Here is a 15,890-nt window from a genome sequence, read left to right as displayed (position 1 = left end):
TTAGTACTGAATTTGCGGTTCCCATCAGGTTCCCAAGCAGACTGAAAGCGATGCCATGAAATTCAGAGAAAGGGAATTGGAGGGGAGCTGTGATTTATCACGTATCTATGAGTCAGTTTAATCACAGAAGATATGTCCCCTTCCTATTTTTAACACAGCTCTGCTTTTTCTATTGTGTTCACAGGGGAGACCAGAGTTTTCAGAAGTAGTCACAAAATTAGAAGAATGTCTGTGCAATATTGAGGTAAGGACCTTATTTCCACTGCAGAGTGTCTGTGCGTGTGCTGCGTGGTTGGGAGTACAAGTGGGGAGAGCAGCAGCAGCAGCCGACGAAAGTGGTGGCTTTGGAGCCTGCAAGCTGCTTGAGCTGCTTCATCCTGTTGCTAGCCAGCACACTGTATTTTTAAGGCACATTGTCAATAGTGGTTTATATGGGTGCCAGGAGGAAGAGGCAGGGACCAGCTATTGCTGCGACTGTCAGGAGCTACTTGGAGAGGTACACTGAAGAGAGAGTGTGACCAGTGCTGGGGGGGATGCACTTCACAGTAGTCCTGGGCAGAATTTTTTACTCCCATTCATCCCATTCAAGATGGTTTGATTTAAAAAGAAGAAAAGACAAACTGGCCAAGACCCCTGGGAGAAAGGCAAAAAGAGAAAACATAAGAAGGATAAATTCAAAGGCAATTCCAGCTTTGGACTGTGGCTATGACACAGATGGATGTATCAGCCTTCAGCCTGGTGTAAGAAGTGGTCAAACAGAAAGTAAATGATTCAGGGCTGCAATTTGTGAAATTATATTTTCTCTGTGTGTTTGTTTGTGTGTATGCATGTAAGAGTTTAAAAAAAACAAAAAACCAACCTCCTTTTAAAATGGATCGCTGCTCTTGAGCTTCAGGGTCAGAAAAGACAGCCATAATCTATTACATTGCTTCATGCTCTGACTGCAGCTGGTTGCTCTATACGTAGGTGGAAGCTTTTAAGTGTAAAAAAAAAAAAAAAAAGTGAAGCACTATATCACAATAAACTGTGTCATCTCATGGGAGACCTGACTTCTATAATACATAGGCAGCAGTGCATGCAGGAAGAAATGTGGGGCAAGAGCTTATATACAAAAAGAAAAAAATAAAGCATTATTTAGATGGGGAGTTCGACCTAAGTTCCACTGTGTCCAGGGCAAAGCCTTCTTTGAGAGGAGTTCTAAGGAACAAGATCTCTAGTAAGTTAAGTATTGCAGCTGATGAAGGATGGAGAGTTTTCTCTCACCACCTCCCTCTGTTTCCTCTCTTTTTTCTTCTCCTCTCTCAGCAAATAATTTCTGCTCCTTTTATCTCTGAAATCAGGAGGGCAGGGACCTTTTGTGCCAGCAAGTCGAGGTCCCTGCTGCTGCAGGTACCTGTGTGGTATGGTTGGTCCGTATGTATAAACACATATATTGATGTGCTAGCCCTGCATTTACATTGCCCTGTCAGTCTGAATTCCTGTCCTGGGACACTTAGGACTGCTGTGATCAGGCAGCACTGCCACCTTTCTAGTACAGATGGGAAAGTCTCAGCCAGTGGCTCCTGCCAGGGAGGCAGTGATGTCTCCCCATTGGACAGCGGATGCTCTCAAGCCAAATAACTCATGGCTGAATTAAACATGTCTTCTGGAAAGCCATCCAACCCAGCTTGAAAACCCCAGGTGACGATGAATTGACCGCTTTATTTGGCAGGCAGCATCCAGTTCTCCTCAGTTGATTAAAGTCAGGAGGCACTGCTTTTTTCAACCAAACTACAAAGGAAATGTGGGACACACAACTTACAAGAAAGAGCTGAGGAAAGACTTGTAAATATGTAATAGCGGTGCCTTTTTTTTTTTTTTTTAAATCCAGTTAATGTCTCCAGCCTCCAGCAACAGCAGTGGTTCTCTGTCTCCCTCCTCATCTTCGGACTGTCTCGTTGCACGAGGAGGTCCTGGCCGTAGTCACGTTGCAGCGCTACGTAGTCGGTTTGAATTGGAATATGCCTTGAATGCGCGAGCTTATGCTGTCTGGTCACAGAGGTACGTACCAGTCATCGCAGGGCCAAGGAGAGCACTTACTCTGAAAGGGATAGAAAGAGTCCTCCCCAAGACTGTGTGGCTCACATGCCTAAAACAGGAATTCCCTGAAGCAGGGATTGTGCTCAACTAGGGGATGGGGCTGCATGGGAAGTCAGTGGTAGAAGCACACCCCAGGGCTGATCCACTGCCAGGGCCAGCCAGGGAAAGCACTTCTGCAGCCTCATCTTCTCCTGTAACTGCTGTAGCACAGGGTGTTTGGGTTATCTGAATGCTGTGGAAGCCATCCTGCTGCCAAGACAACAGCTAAGCATTTGCATTTTTCACTATGAGTAACATAAAAACAGTAGAAAATCAAGTCCTGCCGTGTACAGGCTCTACACACAATACCACTGCTTTATCACATGAAACAAAAGACCGATGACTGCCCATCCAAGGGGATGGAGACGAGTGGTCATTAGATGGATATACCTTCACTACCTGCCAGCAGGTCTGGGAAGTCCAGTGTTTTATATAACAATGTGGTTTCAATTTGAAAAATTTCACCAAAGAAAAGCTAAAAGACACATTTTTCTTTGGGGAAAAAAAAAAGAAAAAAATATTCCACTGTGTGGCATCAGTGACAAGATGGAAAACTCAGGTTAGACCATGGGCAACATTTCAGTCCCAAATGATGTGGCTGGAGGCATCGGGTGGCACTGTAGCACAGAGCCTTATAAGCCTCCTTCACAGTTCACTGTTCACTATGAACTGGGCACTGTTCACATTTTGGAGAGCTGCTCATATAGTTACTTCCGTGAAGTAATGCCATTTAGGCGAGCTGACTCCTGAAGGAGCTTTTTTGTGGTTGACAGAACAGTTTGCTATACTGGAGGCAGTGTAACCTCTACATATTGTCTGAAAAATAGAGAAGGCTGTGTTAGTGTGTCACACCAAAATAGGAGGGCAGGGTTTGCTAGTCCTCGTAAGGGGCCAGAGTTATCCCGTGAGCTCACCTCTCAGCAGAAATCTAAGCCCTGCAGAAATGTGATAAGTGTATTTGCTGACTCGTATCACAAGCATAGCTTGTTATCTCTGCCAAAATACAAGGCAGACATGTCCTTCTGATCAGGAGGAATAGGGCACACTTGGGAAAACCCAGATGAAAATCCTAGAAATAAGCAAATTTGGGAAGAAAAGTCACACTGAAAAGCCATTATGATTATTATGTACAAGAAAGTTTGTTTCCTGTTACATTTATAGGTATATGTGCCTTTTATGGAGTGCATAGCTTGTGTCTGACCAAGTCTCTGAAAACTGTTTTCTAACGTGCCCTCACCTCTGTTAGATTCTTAGTATTACTGGAGTTTATTTAATGAGAGGGAGTTTTACAGGCAGGAAGAACACCCAGTTCCCTGATCATAAGAGCCTGTGATGAAGATAAAACATGGGGAAAGACTAGTGATCCCCGAGAGCAGCTATGGTAGAAAAGCAAAGTAATTGAAGAGGTGCCATTTTTTGATGTTGTGTTTCTCAGGACTGGATTTTAGTTTTCGTTTTTTTCATCTTGATCTCAAATTGTGATATGATTAAATGAATGAAGTGGGCTGTGCTACTGGAAGATGGTGTTGCAGTACCAGGAGAGAGCACTGCCAGACTGGTGCTATCACCTGAGCTCATCACAAATCCCAGGCTGCTGTCTGTGGAGGTGTCCATGCCAAGAAGAGCAGGGACAGACAGACAGAAACCAGACTGTCCCAGCAGGTACAGAGGCAGGAGATACAAATGCCAAGTCCCTTTTCCTTAAGGAAGAGGAAAAGGATCTCAGCCTCGCAGAGACTTGTGGGAGTCAGCACTGCTGGGGCTGCTCCTACAGGACTACATCCTAAAAATTATATATCATTCAATTTATGACCATAAAAGGATAAGAAAACCTCCCAATATTTTTTTTAAGGCAAAGTCACACGTGGGTTCTCTATGTTATTGTACCACTAAGTTAATATCTGAGGCAGTCTACCCTACCACCTGGGAGACATGGGTTTCAGGACAAATTTAGCAGTCTCCCATCTCTATCCCATGGGTGGTGCGAGTACTGTGAAAATGAAATGATGCTCTTAATCTCTGCCGGAAGAGTGGTGCACTTAGTCTAAACTTTACCCTTTAGCACCACTTAGCAGTCAGAAACAGTAATAGCAGAGCAAGCCCTGCCCTCGTGGTACGTTCCTGTTAACTGGGATGTGGAGAGTCAGAAATACAATCAGCTAAAATGGGGAGCTTGGAATAGAGGAGCAAAATGAATCAATCCTTTGCCTGTTCGGGGGCTTGTATGGAGAGGCAGAAGGCAAACGCCTGCAGACAGATACTGAAATCTTTTACATGAAAATATAAATCAGACCCGAAACATTCATCTGGCAAAATGTGATACCCTATAAATTGCATTGCTTTTGTCACATGCTGCTGGAGCAGGACATGGAGGTGGGCACTGAGGTCAGGATGAAGGCAATGTCAGCTAGAATTTTATTTTCTGTAAAGGACCAGATTTTGCTGTTGAGTGTAATAGATTCGCATGAAAGGAATAAGAAAGTGACATATCTAGGTTAGTGTAGACGTGAGAGAGAGAGAAGGGGCACCTGCAAGTGCCCCCTTGTCCTGTAATTCAGTGTTGCCAGTGCAGCACAGAGGCTCATTAGCCAACCAAAATGGGCTCCTCTGTAACCCCAGTGGTTATTTAAAGGCGGATTCTTTTATCAAATGCTCTGCCATACAAACTAATAACATTCAAATCTGTAAATAGAACCCAGAAAGATTCACCCAGAGGCACAACACATGACTAAAAGGGAATGGTTTCCACAGTTTCTGTAGTTTTTCAATTATATAACACACTGAGATGATTAATGACTTCACTTCTTAATGACAGTTGTTTCTTAGGGTTTCATTTTTGTAAGCCTAGGCATTTTCAGAGGGAAGGGGTCACACTGGTTTTTTCCCAGATGGACTATATTTCCTGGGCTGCCTCCAGTTTCCATCTGCTCCAACAACTTCATGTCCTGTGAAACACTACAGCATGCAACTCCACACCACGGCAGAAACAATTCATCTGGTGAAATCTCCGTGTACCGTTCATGGAGTTAAACAGCCATGGCACTGAAGTTATTTGTTTGTTTCTTGTCCTGTAACTTTAGCGTCTGTTTAGCAGATCACTCTCCAGCATGGCAGGATGCAGGAGTCTCCTAATGAATTGGATGCAATAGCAATGCAGTTTAATTGTCTGTCTGACAGGACAGCTTAACATGTCAACTCATCACTGTATAGAAGCTTTAACTGTTGATTTTCTACTTCTTTACACCTTTAGCATTTCCCACAGAGTTCGATGACAACATCTGCAAAAGAATAGTCTTTTTTTCTTGTTTAAATAGCTCTCAATTAACCCAAGTCAGAAACATTAGGGGTGTCCTTTCTTTGTATCTTTGCACAGTGATATTATTAACATGTCTGACAGGCTTGGCAAGGGCTGGTCTTTCACCTATACTACAGGCTGCCTCAAATAGCAAATACATGTCTGCATAGCATGGTATGCTGTAATATTCTGAAAGAATTCCCTGTCTGTGTGGAATAGAGGAATCATGCAGGAAACATGTTGCTCTGTCTGCTGTGAAACAGTTGTTGGGTGCGTGCAGGCAGAGCCTGGCTCACCAGCTGGACATACCTCCACGTGCTGCCGTCGGGAGCTCTGTGCACACCTGTCCTGCACGCAGAAGTAACGTCTTGCTGAGCAGCGCTTGCTGTAGGTGCCCTGGCTTGGCTGCATTGCGCAGACCTCCACCACGCAGGCAGCTCAGTTCCCCTACTCCAGTGCACACCAGCTCCTGTCCTGCGTGCAGGAGAGGGCCCCAGGGCAGCGCTGCAGGGGCTGCGAAGCTGCATCCAGCTGGGTGGGATTTCACAGCTCAGCCTGGAACCGCGAGCAGTGCCACAGGTATGCCCTGGAAAGGCACCGTCCTGAGCTAGGTGCCATCTCTCCAGGCCAGCAGGAGAGACGGTTCCTCCCTGGGATCAATCCCGTGTTGGGTCTCATCCTGCAGAGACTGACACGCTCAGATCTCTGTCGCCAGGTGCTGGTCTGTAATTAGCAACAGGCAGGATTGCAGAGCTCTGCTGTGCTCCAGCTCTGAGGCTTAGGTGCAAAGCCTACGAAAGCAGCACTGCCATTGCTGAACCAAGAAGCTTTTGTGTCACGTGTGGATCAGTTCTCACTGATGTGCATACATGCATGGGCAGATTTGCAAGGGAGACTTGGTCTGTTCAGGAAGCAGCTGCAGAAAATCAAGGCATTTTGATGGGCTTATTTCCTCTAGCTGAAAGACGTCCTTCTCTTCTCCCCTGCTAACAGCTCTCTTTCTCCAGGCTAAACAACAGTCCCGCAGGCACTCGCAGCAGACACTGTCACCCATGTGGTTTCTCTCCACCTTTCACGCTAGTGTACTTTCTGCCGGGCAGCTGTCCTCTTGGACTGATGACAAGTTCCCGGTCCCTTACAAACCACCTTTTCTCACAGAACGGAGCACAAGAAGAGAAAAGCCGAGTTATCCCTTAGACAAAAGTTTTAAATTTGTTGTCAAGGGAAAATCCACTCTTTCCAAGCTTTTTTCAGGTTCTTTCCAAGCAGCTATTTCTTCCCCTTCCAGTCTTAATACCTAGCTAGGCTGCTAAACAATTTACTGAAGATGGTTTCAGCTCTTCTGGTTAGTTAACATAAACCCTTACCCAACTGACAAGAAATTAAAAAAAAAAAACCATATAGCAAAGTGACCGAGTGAATGAGGTTCAGTTAGCTGTTCTGATAATAATGAGATTTCAAGATTTTCTGCCTTCTCCTAAAGTCAGGGTCATGGCAGAGTGGGATGTGTTATTTATCACAGATTTGTATTATAGTTCTCCTCCCAACTGCTGATCAGCAGCAGCAATTCTCTCCACCTTATTATGTTTACAAAACCAGAGGATTCCTGTCTGCTGTTTTTGCTCTTAGCTGTTCCAAAGGCAAAGAGGCCAAATAACTCCCTTAAGAGTTTCTCCTTTCTGAGGAAATCCTCGCATAGGACAGACCACCACTGTGGTTCCTCTGTAGCTCCAGGCAGGTGTCCCTGGCACAGCCGGCGCTGCCATCCTCCCGTTCTGCAGCGTGGCTGGCCTCAGGCCCATCTCTCTTGTCTAACATGTCAGGAGTTACTCTGTGAATGCTGCGCTAAGAATTCAAGCAAAGTGTATGTTTTATTTCTTCCCCTGGAGACCTCCTGGCTCTTCCCACAGCCTGCGGATGCTGCAATAGCTTTCTGCAGTCCTTTCAGATGCAGATTTGCCAGCCAGTCATTCACTGGCTTTTTGCTTCAGCCTCTGACTGGACAGTGTTTTCCCAAAATAGACCTCCTTGTTTTCCTCTGCCCAAAGAAGGGCTTCTTGTCCTTAATTATGAATGAGCTTCAATAATGCAAGTGATACAGTAAATGTATACACGTTCTATCCCATTGTGGGTCAGCCCTCAAAGGGCTTTCCATTCCCAGGCACACAGGCGAGGGGTCAGGGGAGAAGGCGGCTGTGCTGGCAGCAGGGCGAGCGGCTGGCTGGGTGGGTGGGTGGTGGAGGACCTGTGTGGCACAGAGGAGGGACAGATCTTTGGGATGGCAGGGAGCAGAGTGGGGAAGGAGGTGAATGGTCTAGCGAGAGGGAAGTCAGAAGCAGCATGCAGAAGGACAGGATAGTGAAAAGGTGGGTAGAAACAGTATTCCTGAGGTAGTGGCCGAGTTGGGATGAGCTTTCCCTGCTCCTTCAGGGTACACCGGATCCCGTTAAACTCTACCTCCAGCCTGCCAGGCAGCTGCCCAGCCTCCTCCTGAAGGACACAGTGCCACTCCAGGCATCGACAAGCAGTGTCACTACAGGGAACCCACGTCCGTCCATCCTTCTTAAAGATGTATCTTAAAGATATCTGGGAAAGCTAGAGCCGCAGGACCTCTCCTGAGCCTCCCAGCACTTGCATCAGTGGTAGAGTAGTAGTTGTGTTCCAGGTAGAAAAGCAGACAAGCCCCAAGGAAACCTGAAACAACCAGCCTGTGTCCTGCCATTGCCAGCTGGTGTCAACATTTCATGTTCTGCCACTTGGGCAATTCACTGAGTCACCCTTTCCATTTCATGACTTCACATTTTATAGGTTGAAAAGCTAGATTGATCATTTTTGCCAGTGAAAATATTTGAAGAGCAAGTGAAGGTGATGTCACATTACTTTGCAGTTAGTGGAATTTGGCAAACCTAATCCTATTGTCCTGTCAAAACTGTGCAAAGAGATCACCAGAAAGAATATCTTAGTGACTCCTCAGTAGAAGCCAGAAGCCATGAATACACTGTTGAGTTTAGATAGTCTAGTGGTGACAGACCTTTGGTTTTTTTTATATATTGTGAGATAAATAATAACCACAGCATCTAATTAAGTTGATATAAAGTTCTGTTCAGTACTGTGCCTTCTGCCTGCACCGCGAAAAGTGTCAAAGCCCAAGATCCGTGGCTGACGATATTTTCAATTAAAAAGCTTCTCAAGGTTTACATGAGCATGCTCAGTGAAGGGAGGCCAAATGAAAGAGCCTCTTTCTAAAGCACAATACTCATGTTATTTTCATGGCACACATAAATCCTGTAAGTCTTCTTTAGTCCCCCAATCAAGTATCAGATATGGTCAGATAGATGTGTGCTCTCCATCGTATCTAAACTGTTCTGAGGCACCTCTGTGCATTACTCTGCTTCCCTGTGCCATCGGCTGTGTCACTGTAACCATTATCCTTTGCTTTATTCTTTCAGCAGCTCCTTGGAAATAAATGAACTAAAGGCTAAATGACAATGGTTTGGGCTTCTTTTTTTTGTGTGCACTTGGTTTCTGTCTGTCTGTAATCTGAGAAGAGCTGGTAGAGGACAGTGCTCTATGTGATAGCTCCTTAGGATGAGGGATAAACAACCTGTTGGCAGGACAATGGTTTTCATCAATGACTGGAAGATAATTCAGCTATCTTACTTACCAGAGAAACTTATTTGCAGGAATCTGTTAGCAGTGATGCATAAAATACATTACAATGATCCTGGATTGATGCCTAGAATTGCTTCTAAAATAGCAATGTACAAGCAATTGTGAAGTCCCAAACAGTATATTTGAGGGAAGTTGCTCTGAGAATGGATGAAATGTGAGCATGCATGTGATTCATGTTCTTCCTTCATAACTTTTTCTTGCTTTTTGTTTACTGCAAATGCCAGTGGCTGAGCATCAGGCTGATGTATTTCATGTTACTGTCTTTCCTTCCAACTCTGCAGAAAAAGTTCTGTTGGTCTGGAGATGTGACTTTATCAGTCTTAGCTAAACTGACACCTCCTATCTAATTTGCAGCACTGGGCAACACCCTTCTCAGGGTCTGTCTTTGGATGACATGAGAAGAAACTTCCAGTACCCACCAATCGACAAAAACGGTGAGTTAATGGAGGATACTCCTCTGAGCATCTTGGTGTGGTTAACTGGTGCAGAGCTACAGTCTCCTGAGGTACCAAAAAGTCTCATGAGAAAACTAACATACAGTGGAGGCTGCTGGTTATGGTCAGCCAGAGCTGGCGAGGTCTCACCCTGTGCTCCTTGCAGCTCATGGTTGCTTGCACTGTATGTGCGCCCCAAGCACTTCAGGGCTGGGATGGTCCTTTCTGTCTACATGCATGGATCTGCAAATAAGGAGAAGATGTAGCATTATATCCTCAAGGCTGCTTCTGCAAAAAGTGGACAAGACAGTCCTATTTCTGGAGTACCACGGGAGCATAAAATGACACAACATATCCTTTTCACCATTCGCACTGCTCTCTTCAAGGGCATCCCATCATTCTGCTCCCCTCCAGAACAGAGATGCCCTGACTGCTTCTTCCTCTTGCCTTCCTGGCTTTCTGTCCTACCACATTTCAGTGTGTATTCATGCATTGCCACACAGCTTTCCAGCATTTCCTAGCCCCTGTGTTTGCAATCATCCCCAGTAAACCTCTCTTGCTAAACAGCCTTTGCTCCGGTCTTGTCTTGCAGGTAGCTTCTTGGGACTCTGTTTCCCGCCCACCCTTTCTAAACGTCTCACAAACTCACTTCCTGGTTCTTTATGGTTTCCCATGCATAGAACCATTATCAGCTCAGAGCACTTTTTAACCCAGCAGCATAATGTATAAATAAAACCTTAAAATAAAGAACATGGCATTAGGGTGGTATCAAGCAGACTGGATTCAGACATCTTGGGTAAATCTTTCTTTCTTGGTGTGGATCTGAAGGTCAGACTCTTAATCTCACCTTCGTGCCAATCTTCGTTCACACTAGGCTCAGCTGCTGTGTCCTAGAAAGACCTGCCACTGGTGTGAAACCGCTTTCAGTACATGCCATCAGGGTAGAACGTGTTTTATGCTCAGGTATGAAACAACAGTACAGCCCATCCCAGCAACTTTCTGTGCAGCAGTACTGAAGTGGGACTACACCTACTGAGTGCATGATTTCGGAAAGCCTCCAGCTGCTGTCCCACGGTGCTGCTCCTTTCACCAGCACCAGCTGATCTGTTTACCTGAATGTCCTAAGCTGCTCCAGGGCCATGTCAACAGGACATCACTGCCCCATTTCAGTGCTGACACATGGCCAGGGCCTGTCCTCTGTGGCTGCTGTGTTTGCTGAGCAAACGTCAGCACAGCATCCGCAGTTAACTTTGCCTGACGACAGCACCACAGACCATGCTTCCACCATCTGCCCGGAGCCATGCAGGTATTCTGGATCTTGTCACCCCCTGGACAGGTGTGAAAGTCTAGGGAGCGCTGGAGACAGAGCAATGCAAAGAAGGTGTCTTCTGAAACGGTTGCTAGAGGGATCACCATACCAGACCACTACAGTACACCCTGCAGTGCACCCAGATGCAAAACAATACTGCGATTCTCTCTTACAACAGCACCACAGGCCAGGCAGAGAATGAGACTTTGGCACTGCCCGTGCCAGCCACCTCTGTTCTGAAAGCTGCCTAGAAGTTATTTTCGTCAATACTCATATCAGACATTGGTATGTGATGGACAAAGGAGGCAAACAAAAATGGCAGGAGCCATGAGGCTGACATGGCAGAGAATGACAGTGACATCCTCAGTACCAAGGAGAGGGGCTGGGCTTTGATGGACAACATAGACTTCTAAGGACACATGTATACCACGGTCACTGCCACCCAGGAGTGCCCAGCAGGAAGGTGTCTCTGCGTTTGCTGTGAGCAGAGTTGTCCTGTGCTGCATAAAATCTCTGCCTTTCTGAGGCACACCTGCTGAGTAGGTACAAGGAAAACATATGGGGTTTCTGTATGCTTTATGCTTACATACGTTTCTCTGTATGTTCAAATGGCAACTGTGTTGAGTGGACCCATTGACTTTACAATCCAATCTTCATTCAGAGTTTGCTGCTGTCCCCTGCCCTGGAGTCTTCTCACTCCTCTCCTGGCACCTGCTCCCTTTCCTGCCACTTTCCAACCTGTTTTGTCACCAGGAGAATCCAGTGGTTTATTCTGCCTGAAGCATATATCAGAAGCTCATCAACTCATCATCTTTGCTGCTTTTTACTGGCCTCAGCATGACTCTTGCACTCCCTCCTCTCCTCTGAACTGAGCACATTGGGCAAGAAAAAGAGAAAACCGGGTCATGTAAATATTTACTGAATACAACACTAACAGCAGTGTTGTTGTCATAACAAGTAGTGAAGTAATGACCTTTGAAACTGAAAAAAGAACAAAAACTTTGTAATTATTTGTCATATGTGGATTCCACAGCTGCAGAGAGCAGTTCCTCAGGGCACAGCTTTCATCAGGTACCTGGCAACTGGAAAACTCAAGGAGGAAGAAATGTTTACTGAACTCCTGGAGTAAGACCATCCAGGCAAGACTGGAGAGGGTTTCTCAAGTCTGTATTAAAAAGGCACACAAGGGAATAAAGGGCTGGTGGAGAAGAGACTCTCCATGGCTGCATTTAAACTGTGGGATTAAGGAGTGATTTCAGACTCCACTCACGAGACCTCAAGCTTTATTTTCAAATATACCTGTTCCTTGAATTATTGTTTCCACAGAAGGGAAACAAAGCATATGAGTGGGAAGGGAGGTGGCCCCAGCCAGACCTCCACACTGCTGGTCAGGATACCAGGACCATGGTGCAGCACAGCTTGATCACAGCCAAGAGCTGGCCAAGCTGAGCCTTGCACTAACTCAGATAACAATGGAAAAAGCCAGGATGGTACAGAGGAAAGTGAAGATCCTGGCTGCTAGACGCAACAGGACTGGAAAAGCTACTCCTTGCCACATACTTCATTTCAGCAGGCTTATGCAACTGAAAGTTAGGTCCTGCAGCATCACTGGGATATGTATCTCGAAGAACAGCAGAATCACCATCCCTTGTTACAAAGCACCAAACCCAGCTGCTCTGGAGGCCCACCACAGCACTTTGCAGCCCAGCCACCCCTTGCTCTGACTGCATCCCATGCTTCAAGATCCAAGTAGAGTGATCAAGCCATTGCAATGCATAGCAGCACACCAGAAGATAGAAAGCCCTGAGCCCTTTTTTATTAGAGTGCTTGGTCTAATGATTGCAAATATTTGCACTCTTTATTTATGCCACATAAACCAATTTCACTGCTGTCTCTCTCCATTCATGTCCATTTTGATCTTTTTTCTTTCTATTTGCTTTTTGCCTAATGTTTTCCATTATCCTCATTTGCACTTGCAGTCTATAAACAATAAAGAATACATTCACTGTTTTCCTTTCTCAATAAAAGCCCCCAAAACACCCTGCTCCCATTCCTGCAAGAGCCTTTCTGACTGAACAATTTTCTTCATTGAGTGTATTTGAAAATAGGAACTCTACCAATAAACACAGCCCTGACTTCTTCAGTGAAAGCAAAGGACCTGCTCTTCATGGAAAGTTTCACAAATTGTGAGTTAAACAGTGCGTTGAAAGCAGTGAAATTACACAAGGTGATACACAATGCCCAAAGAAAACTATATCCTCTAAAATTTAAGATAGGTGTAAACATGGAGTTTAACTTTGACTTTGGCTTCTCCTTGCTCACTCCAGCTCTCAGACGCTGGCAGACAAGCTCACGATGCTGCTGCACCAGTCACAAAAGTTTCCCAACTGCAAAGGCGGCCCTGGCAAGGCTTGCAGCACAGCCGCTGTCCTGCAACACACAGAAGTGCATGCACTCACCGAGTAGTTACGCGACAGTGCAAGCCCAGGCTGTGGCGTGGCGTAGCATAGCATCATCTCTCTTGGCACTTGGAAAGGGCACCATCCATCTGAGAAGAGACGCATCACTGGCAGGCAAGAAGGGGCCCCTGGGAGTGAGGCAAGCCAAGCATCCTCGTGGCCTTAATCCTGGCTGGTATGAAACTCACAGGCACTACAAGGAAAAGAAAGAAACATAGGATATGGTCAAGGGGGCTGGAAACATGAAAGCATTTATCAAAGCGAAGGTTCTCCACTCTGTAGCAGCAGTAAGGCAGATGGAAGCGATGGTGGAGCATGTGGACAGTCTCCCACCCAGCGTGATCAGTGTACCATGGCACAGTGCAAAGTATTGTCACCACAGCTGGAGAGGTTCTCAAAAGGATGTCCTCCTCTTGTCACGTGCCCCATTGCAGACCGTTGCCTCTCACATACGTAGTGACGCACCATGGCTCTGGCTTCAGCAATGACACACGCTGCCTTCACCTCACAGGGCATGTTCAGCATGTGCCAGAACAGTTGCAGCATTGAGGCCCAGCATATTTAAGATATGAGTGAGATTCCCTTAAGGAAAGCTTTGCTGCCAGCTTCCAAAGCATAGTGTGTCATGATTAGGAGATAAACCAAGGTTGCTTGTGGATTACAGCTTAGGGATTACAGCTTAGGGATGCCGTGGTCAGTACTGTTGTAATCACCAGAGTCTTAATTTTGTGCATCTGTGTGTCTGTTATGTTTGGCAATAGGAATTTGGCACACAGGAGCCTTAGCAATGTTTTCTAACCCTTCTCCCACCCCACCCTGCACCCCAGAAAGTTTTCGTGTTCTAGTTTCTCTGCTCTCTTGTTTCCCGAGCATCTGAGTATCTCTGTATAGTGCCTAGTTATCAAGCAATTTGAGTTGGCTCCACTGGATTTTTCATGTTAGTACAGTAAAATAAGAAACGTGGGACCAGCTGACCAATGACACCATGTAAAGGGAGAAACGATTTCTTTGGCATTGTTGGAGCAGCTCATTGGCAATGCAGTGCTGGCAAGAGCAGTTGCTTTCTGTTTTGTAGTGTCAAGAATTAAAATATTTTAAAAACACTTACCAAAATGCTCATTTTGATCCCTCTGAAGCTCTAGTTGAAAGGGCAAAAAGTGTTCTTTAATGGCAGACTTCCACTGTGTTATTAAAACATTGAGATTCATGTTTTTATGTCAGTCCCCAAAGACTCTTTGTGCTTGATTATTGAGAATTCGTTGCATGAATGACAGGGTCTGTTTACTTCCTATCTAAATTTTTCCTCAGCAGATGATATTGAATGGAGATTTGCAGACAGCAAAAAGGTATCAGCATGATCTGTGCCCATTTATCTCAAAATGATATGCGCATTATTTTGTTGACATTGTCACTGCAGGGAAATGTGGGGGAGAACTGCTGTTACATTGACCCACACATGAACTTCTCTCTGCATCTTGCAGGCTACGTGTCGGATCCCATGAGCACCATGAGGTTTCATTCCTGCAGCAGCAGTGGCAGCTTTGAAGAAAGCAGCTGACAGCACGAACCATCCGCCTGCAGAGACTCACCATCAACCGGCAGCAACAGTTCTCACCATATCAGCCTAACTCCTAGGCATCATGTGTTACACTGAAGATCCCTAAACTGAAAAGCTTATTTGTTGATGGCAAGTGTCCCTGTCATAAGTTCTGCTCTAGCATCTTTCTCTGCTAATCTGCTTGAGGCTTGGGTCTTTTTTGGTGGTGTGCATCTATTCTTTAACGAAGTGAATGTCCACAAGGAATGCTGCACTTTCATCTTGAGCATTAATAATTTGAAAAGATGAAAGTAAAAATGCATCTGTTATCATTTCAGAGCTTCAGGGCAAGTTGTTGTTACCTTGGACTACACTAATGCATAGAATCATAGAATCGTTTAGGTTGGAAAAGACCTTTAAGATCATCCAGTCCAACCATTAACCTACACTACCAAGTCCACACTAAACCAATCAAGGGTAGACTAGACTAAACCATATCCCAAAGTGCCACATCTACCCGTTTTTTGAACACTTCCAGGGATGGTGACTCCACCACCTCTCTGGGCAGCCTGTTCCAATGCTTGACAACCCTTTCCGTGAAGAAATTTTTCCTAATTTCCAACCTAAACCTCCCCTGGTGCAGCTTGAGCCCATTTCCTCTCATCCTATCTTAACCACATGGGAGAAGAGACCACCACCCACCTCACTACAACCTCCTTTCAGCATGGAGCTATCAGCCCCTCCCTGACTGGTAGGTGCCAGGGAGCTGCTAGCATCAAGAAGAGGAGCAGCCTGTCACTCCTCACCACCATCCAGGTCACTGTGGAGGCAAAGTTGTTCCTGCTCCCAGCTTCTGAACCAGATCTAGTTTCTTTTTTGAGTTCCTCGCAGTCCCAGGCACGTCCTATGTCTCATTTTCATCATCATGGGTTCACGCAGGTCCCCAGCACAGCAGCCCCGTGGCTGCAGCTCTTCAGAACCCTGATCTTTGGATGCTTTCCTGCTTGCTGAGAATAAAGAGATATTTGGGTGGCCATCTTAGCTGTACTCTTCCAGACATTTGTGT

The 15,890-nt window shown here is 45.8% G+C and overlaps 1 protein-coding gene across 1 annotated transcript in view; it reads left to right on the top strand.

The window, feature by feature from the left end:
• TNNI3K (TNNI3 interacting kinase) overlaps positions 1 to 14,845 on the top strand; it is a 100,214-nt gene extending 85,369 nt beyond the window's left edge. The window contains exons 22-25 of the mRNA XM_075710823.1: positions 185 to 244; positions 1,871 to 2,040; positions 9,440 to 9,519; positions 14,769 to 14,845. Of these exons, the coding sequence (XP_075566938.1) occupies positions 185 to 244; positions 1,871 to 2,040; positions 9,440 to 9,519; positions 14,769 to 14,845 (387 nt within the window). The remainder of the gene's footprint in view (positions 1 to 184; positions 245 to 1,870; positions 2,041 to 9,439; positions 9,520 to 14,768) is intronic.
• Positions 14,846 to 15,890: the final 1,045 nt, after the last annotated feature.

The sequence above is a fragment of the Pelecanus crispus genome, chromosome 5 (assembly GCF_030463565.1).
Source record: "Pelecanus crispus isolate bPelCri1 chromosome 5, bPelCri1.pri, whole genome shotgun sequence".
Classification (NCBI taxonomy): Eukaryota; Metazoa; Chordata; class Aves; order Pelecaniformes; family Pelecanidae; genus Pelecanus; species Pelecanus crispus.
The sequence above is the reverse complement of the archived record's forward strand: the minus strand, read 5'-3'. Positions and strand labels throughout refer to the sequence as shown.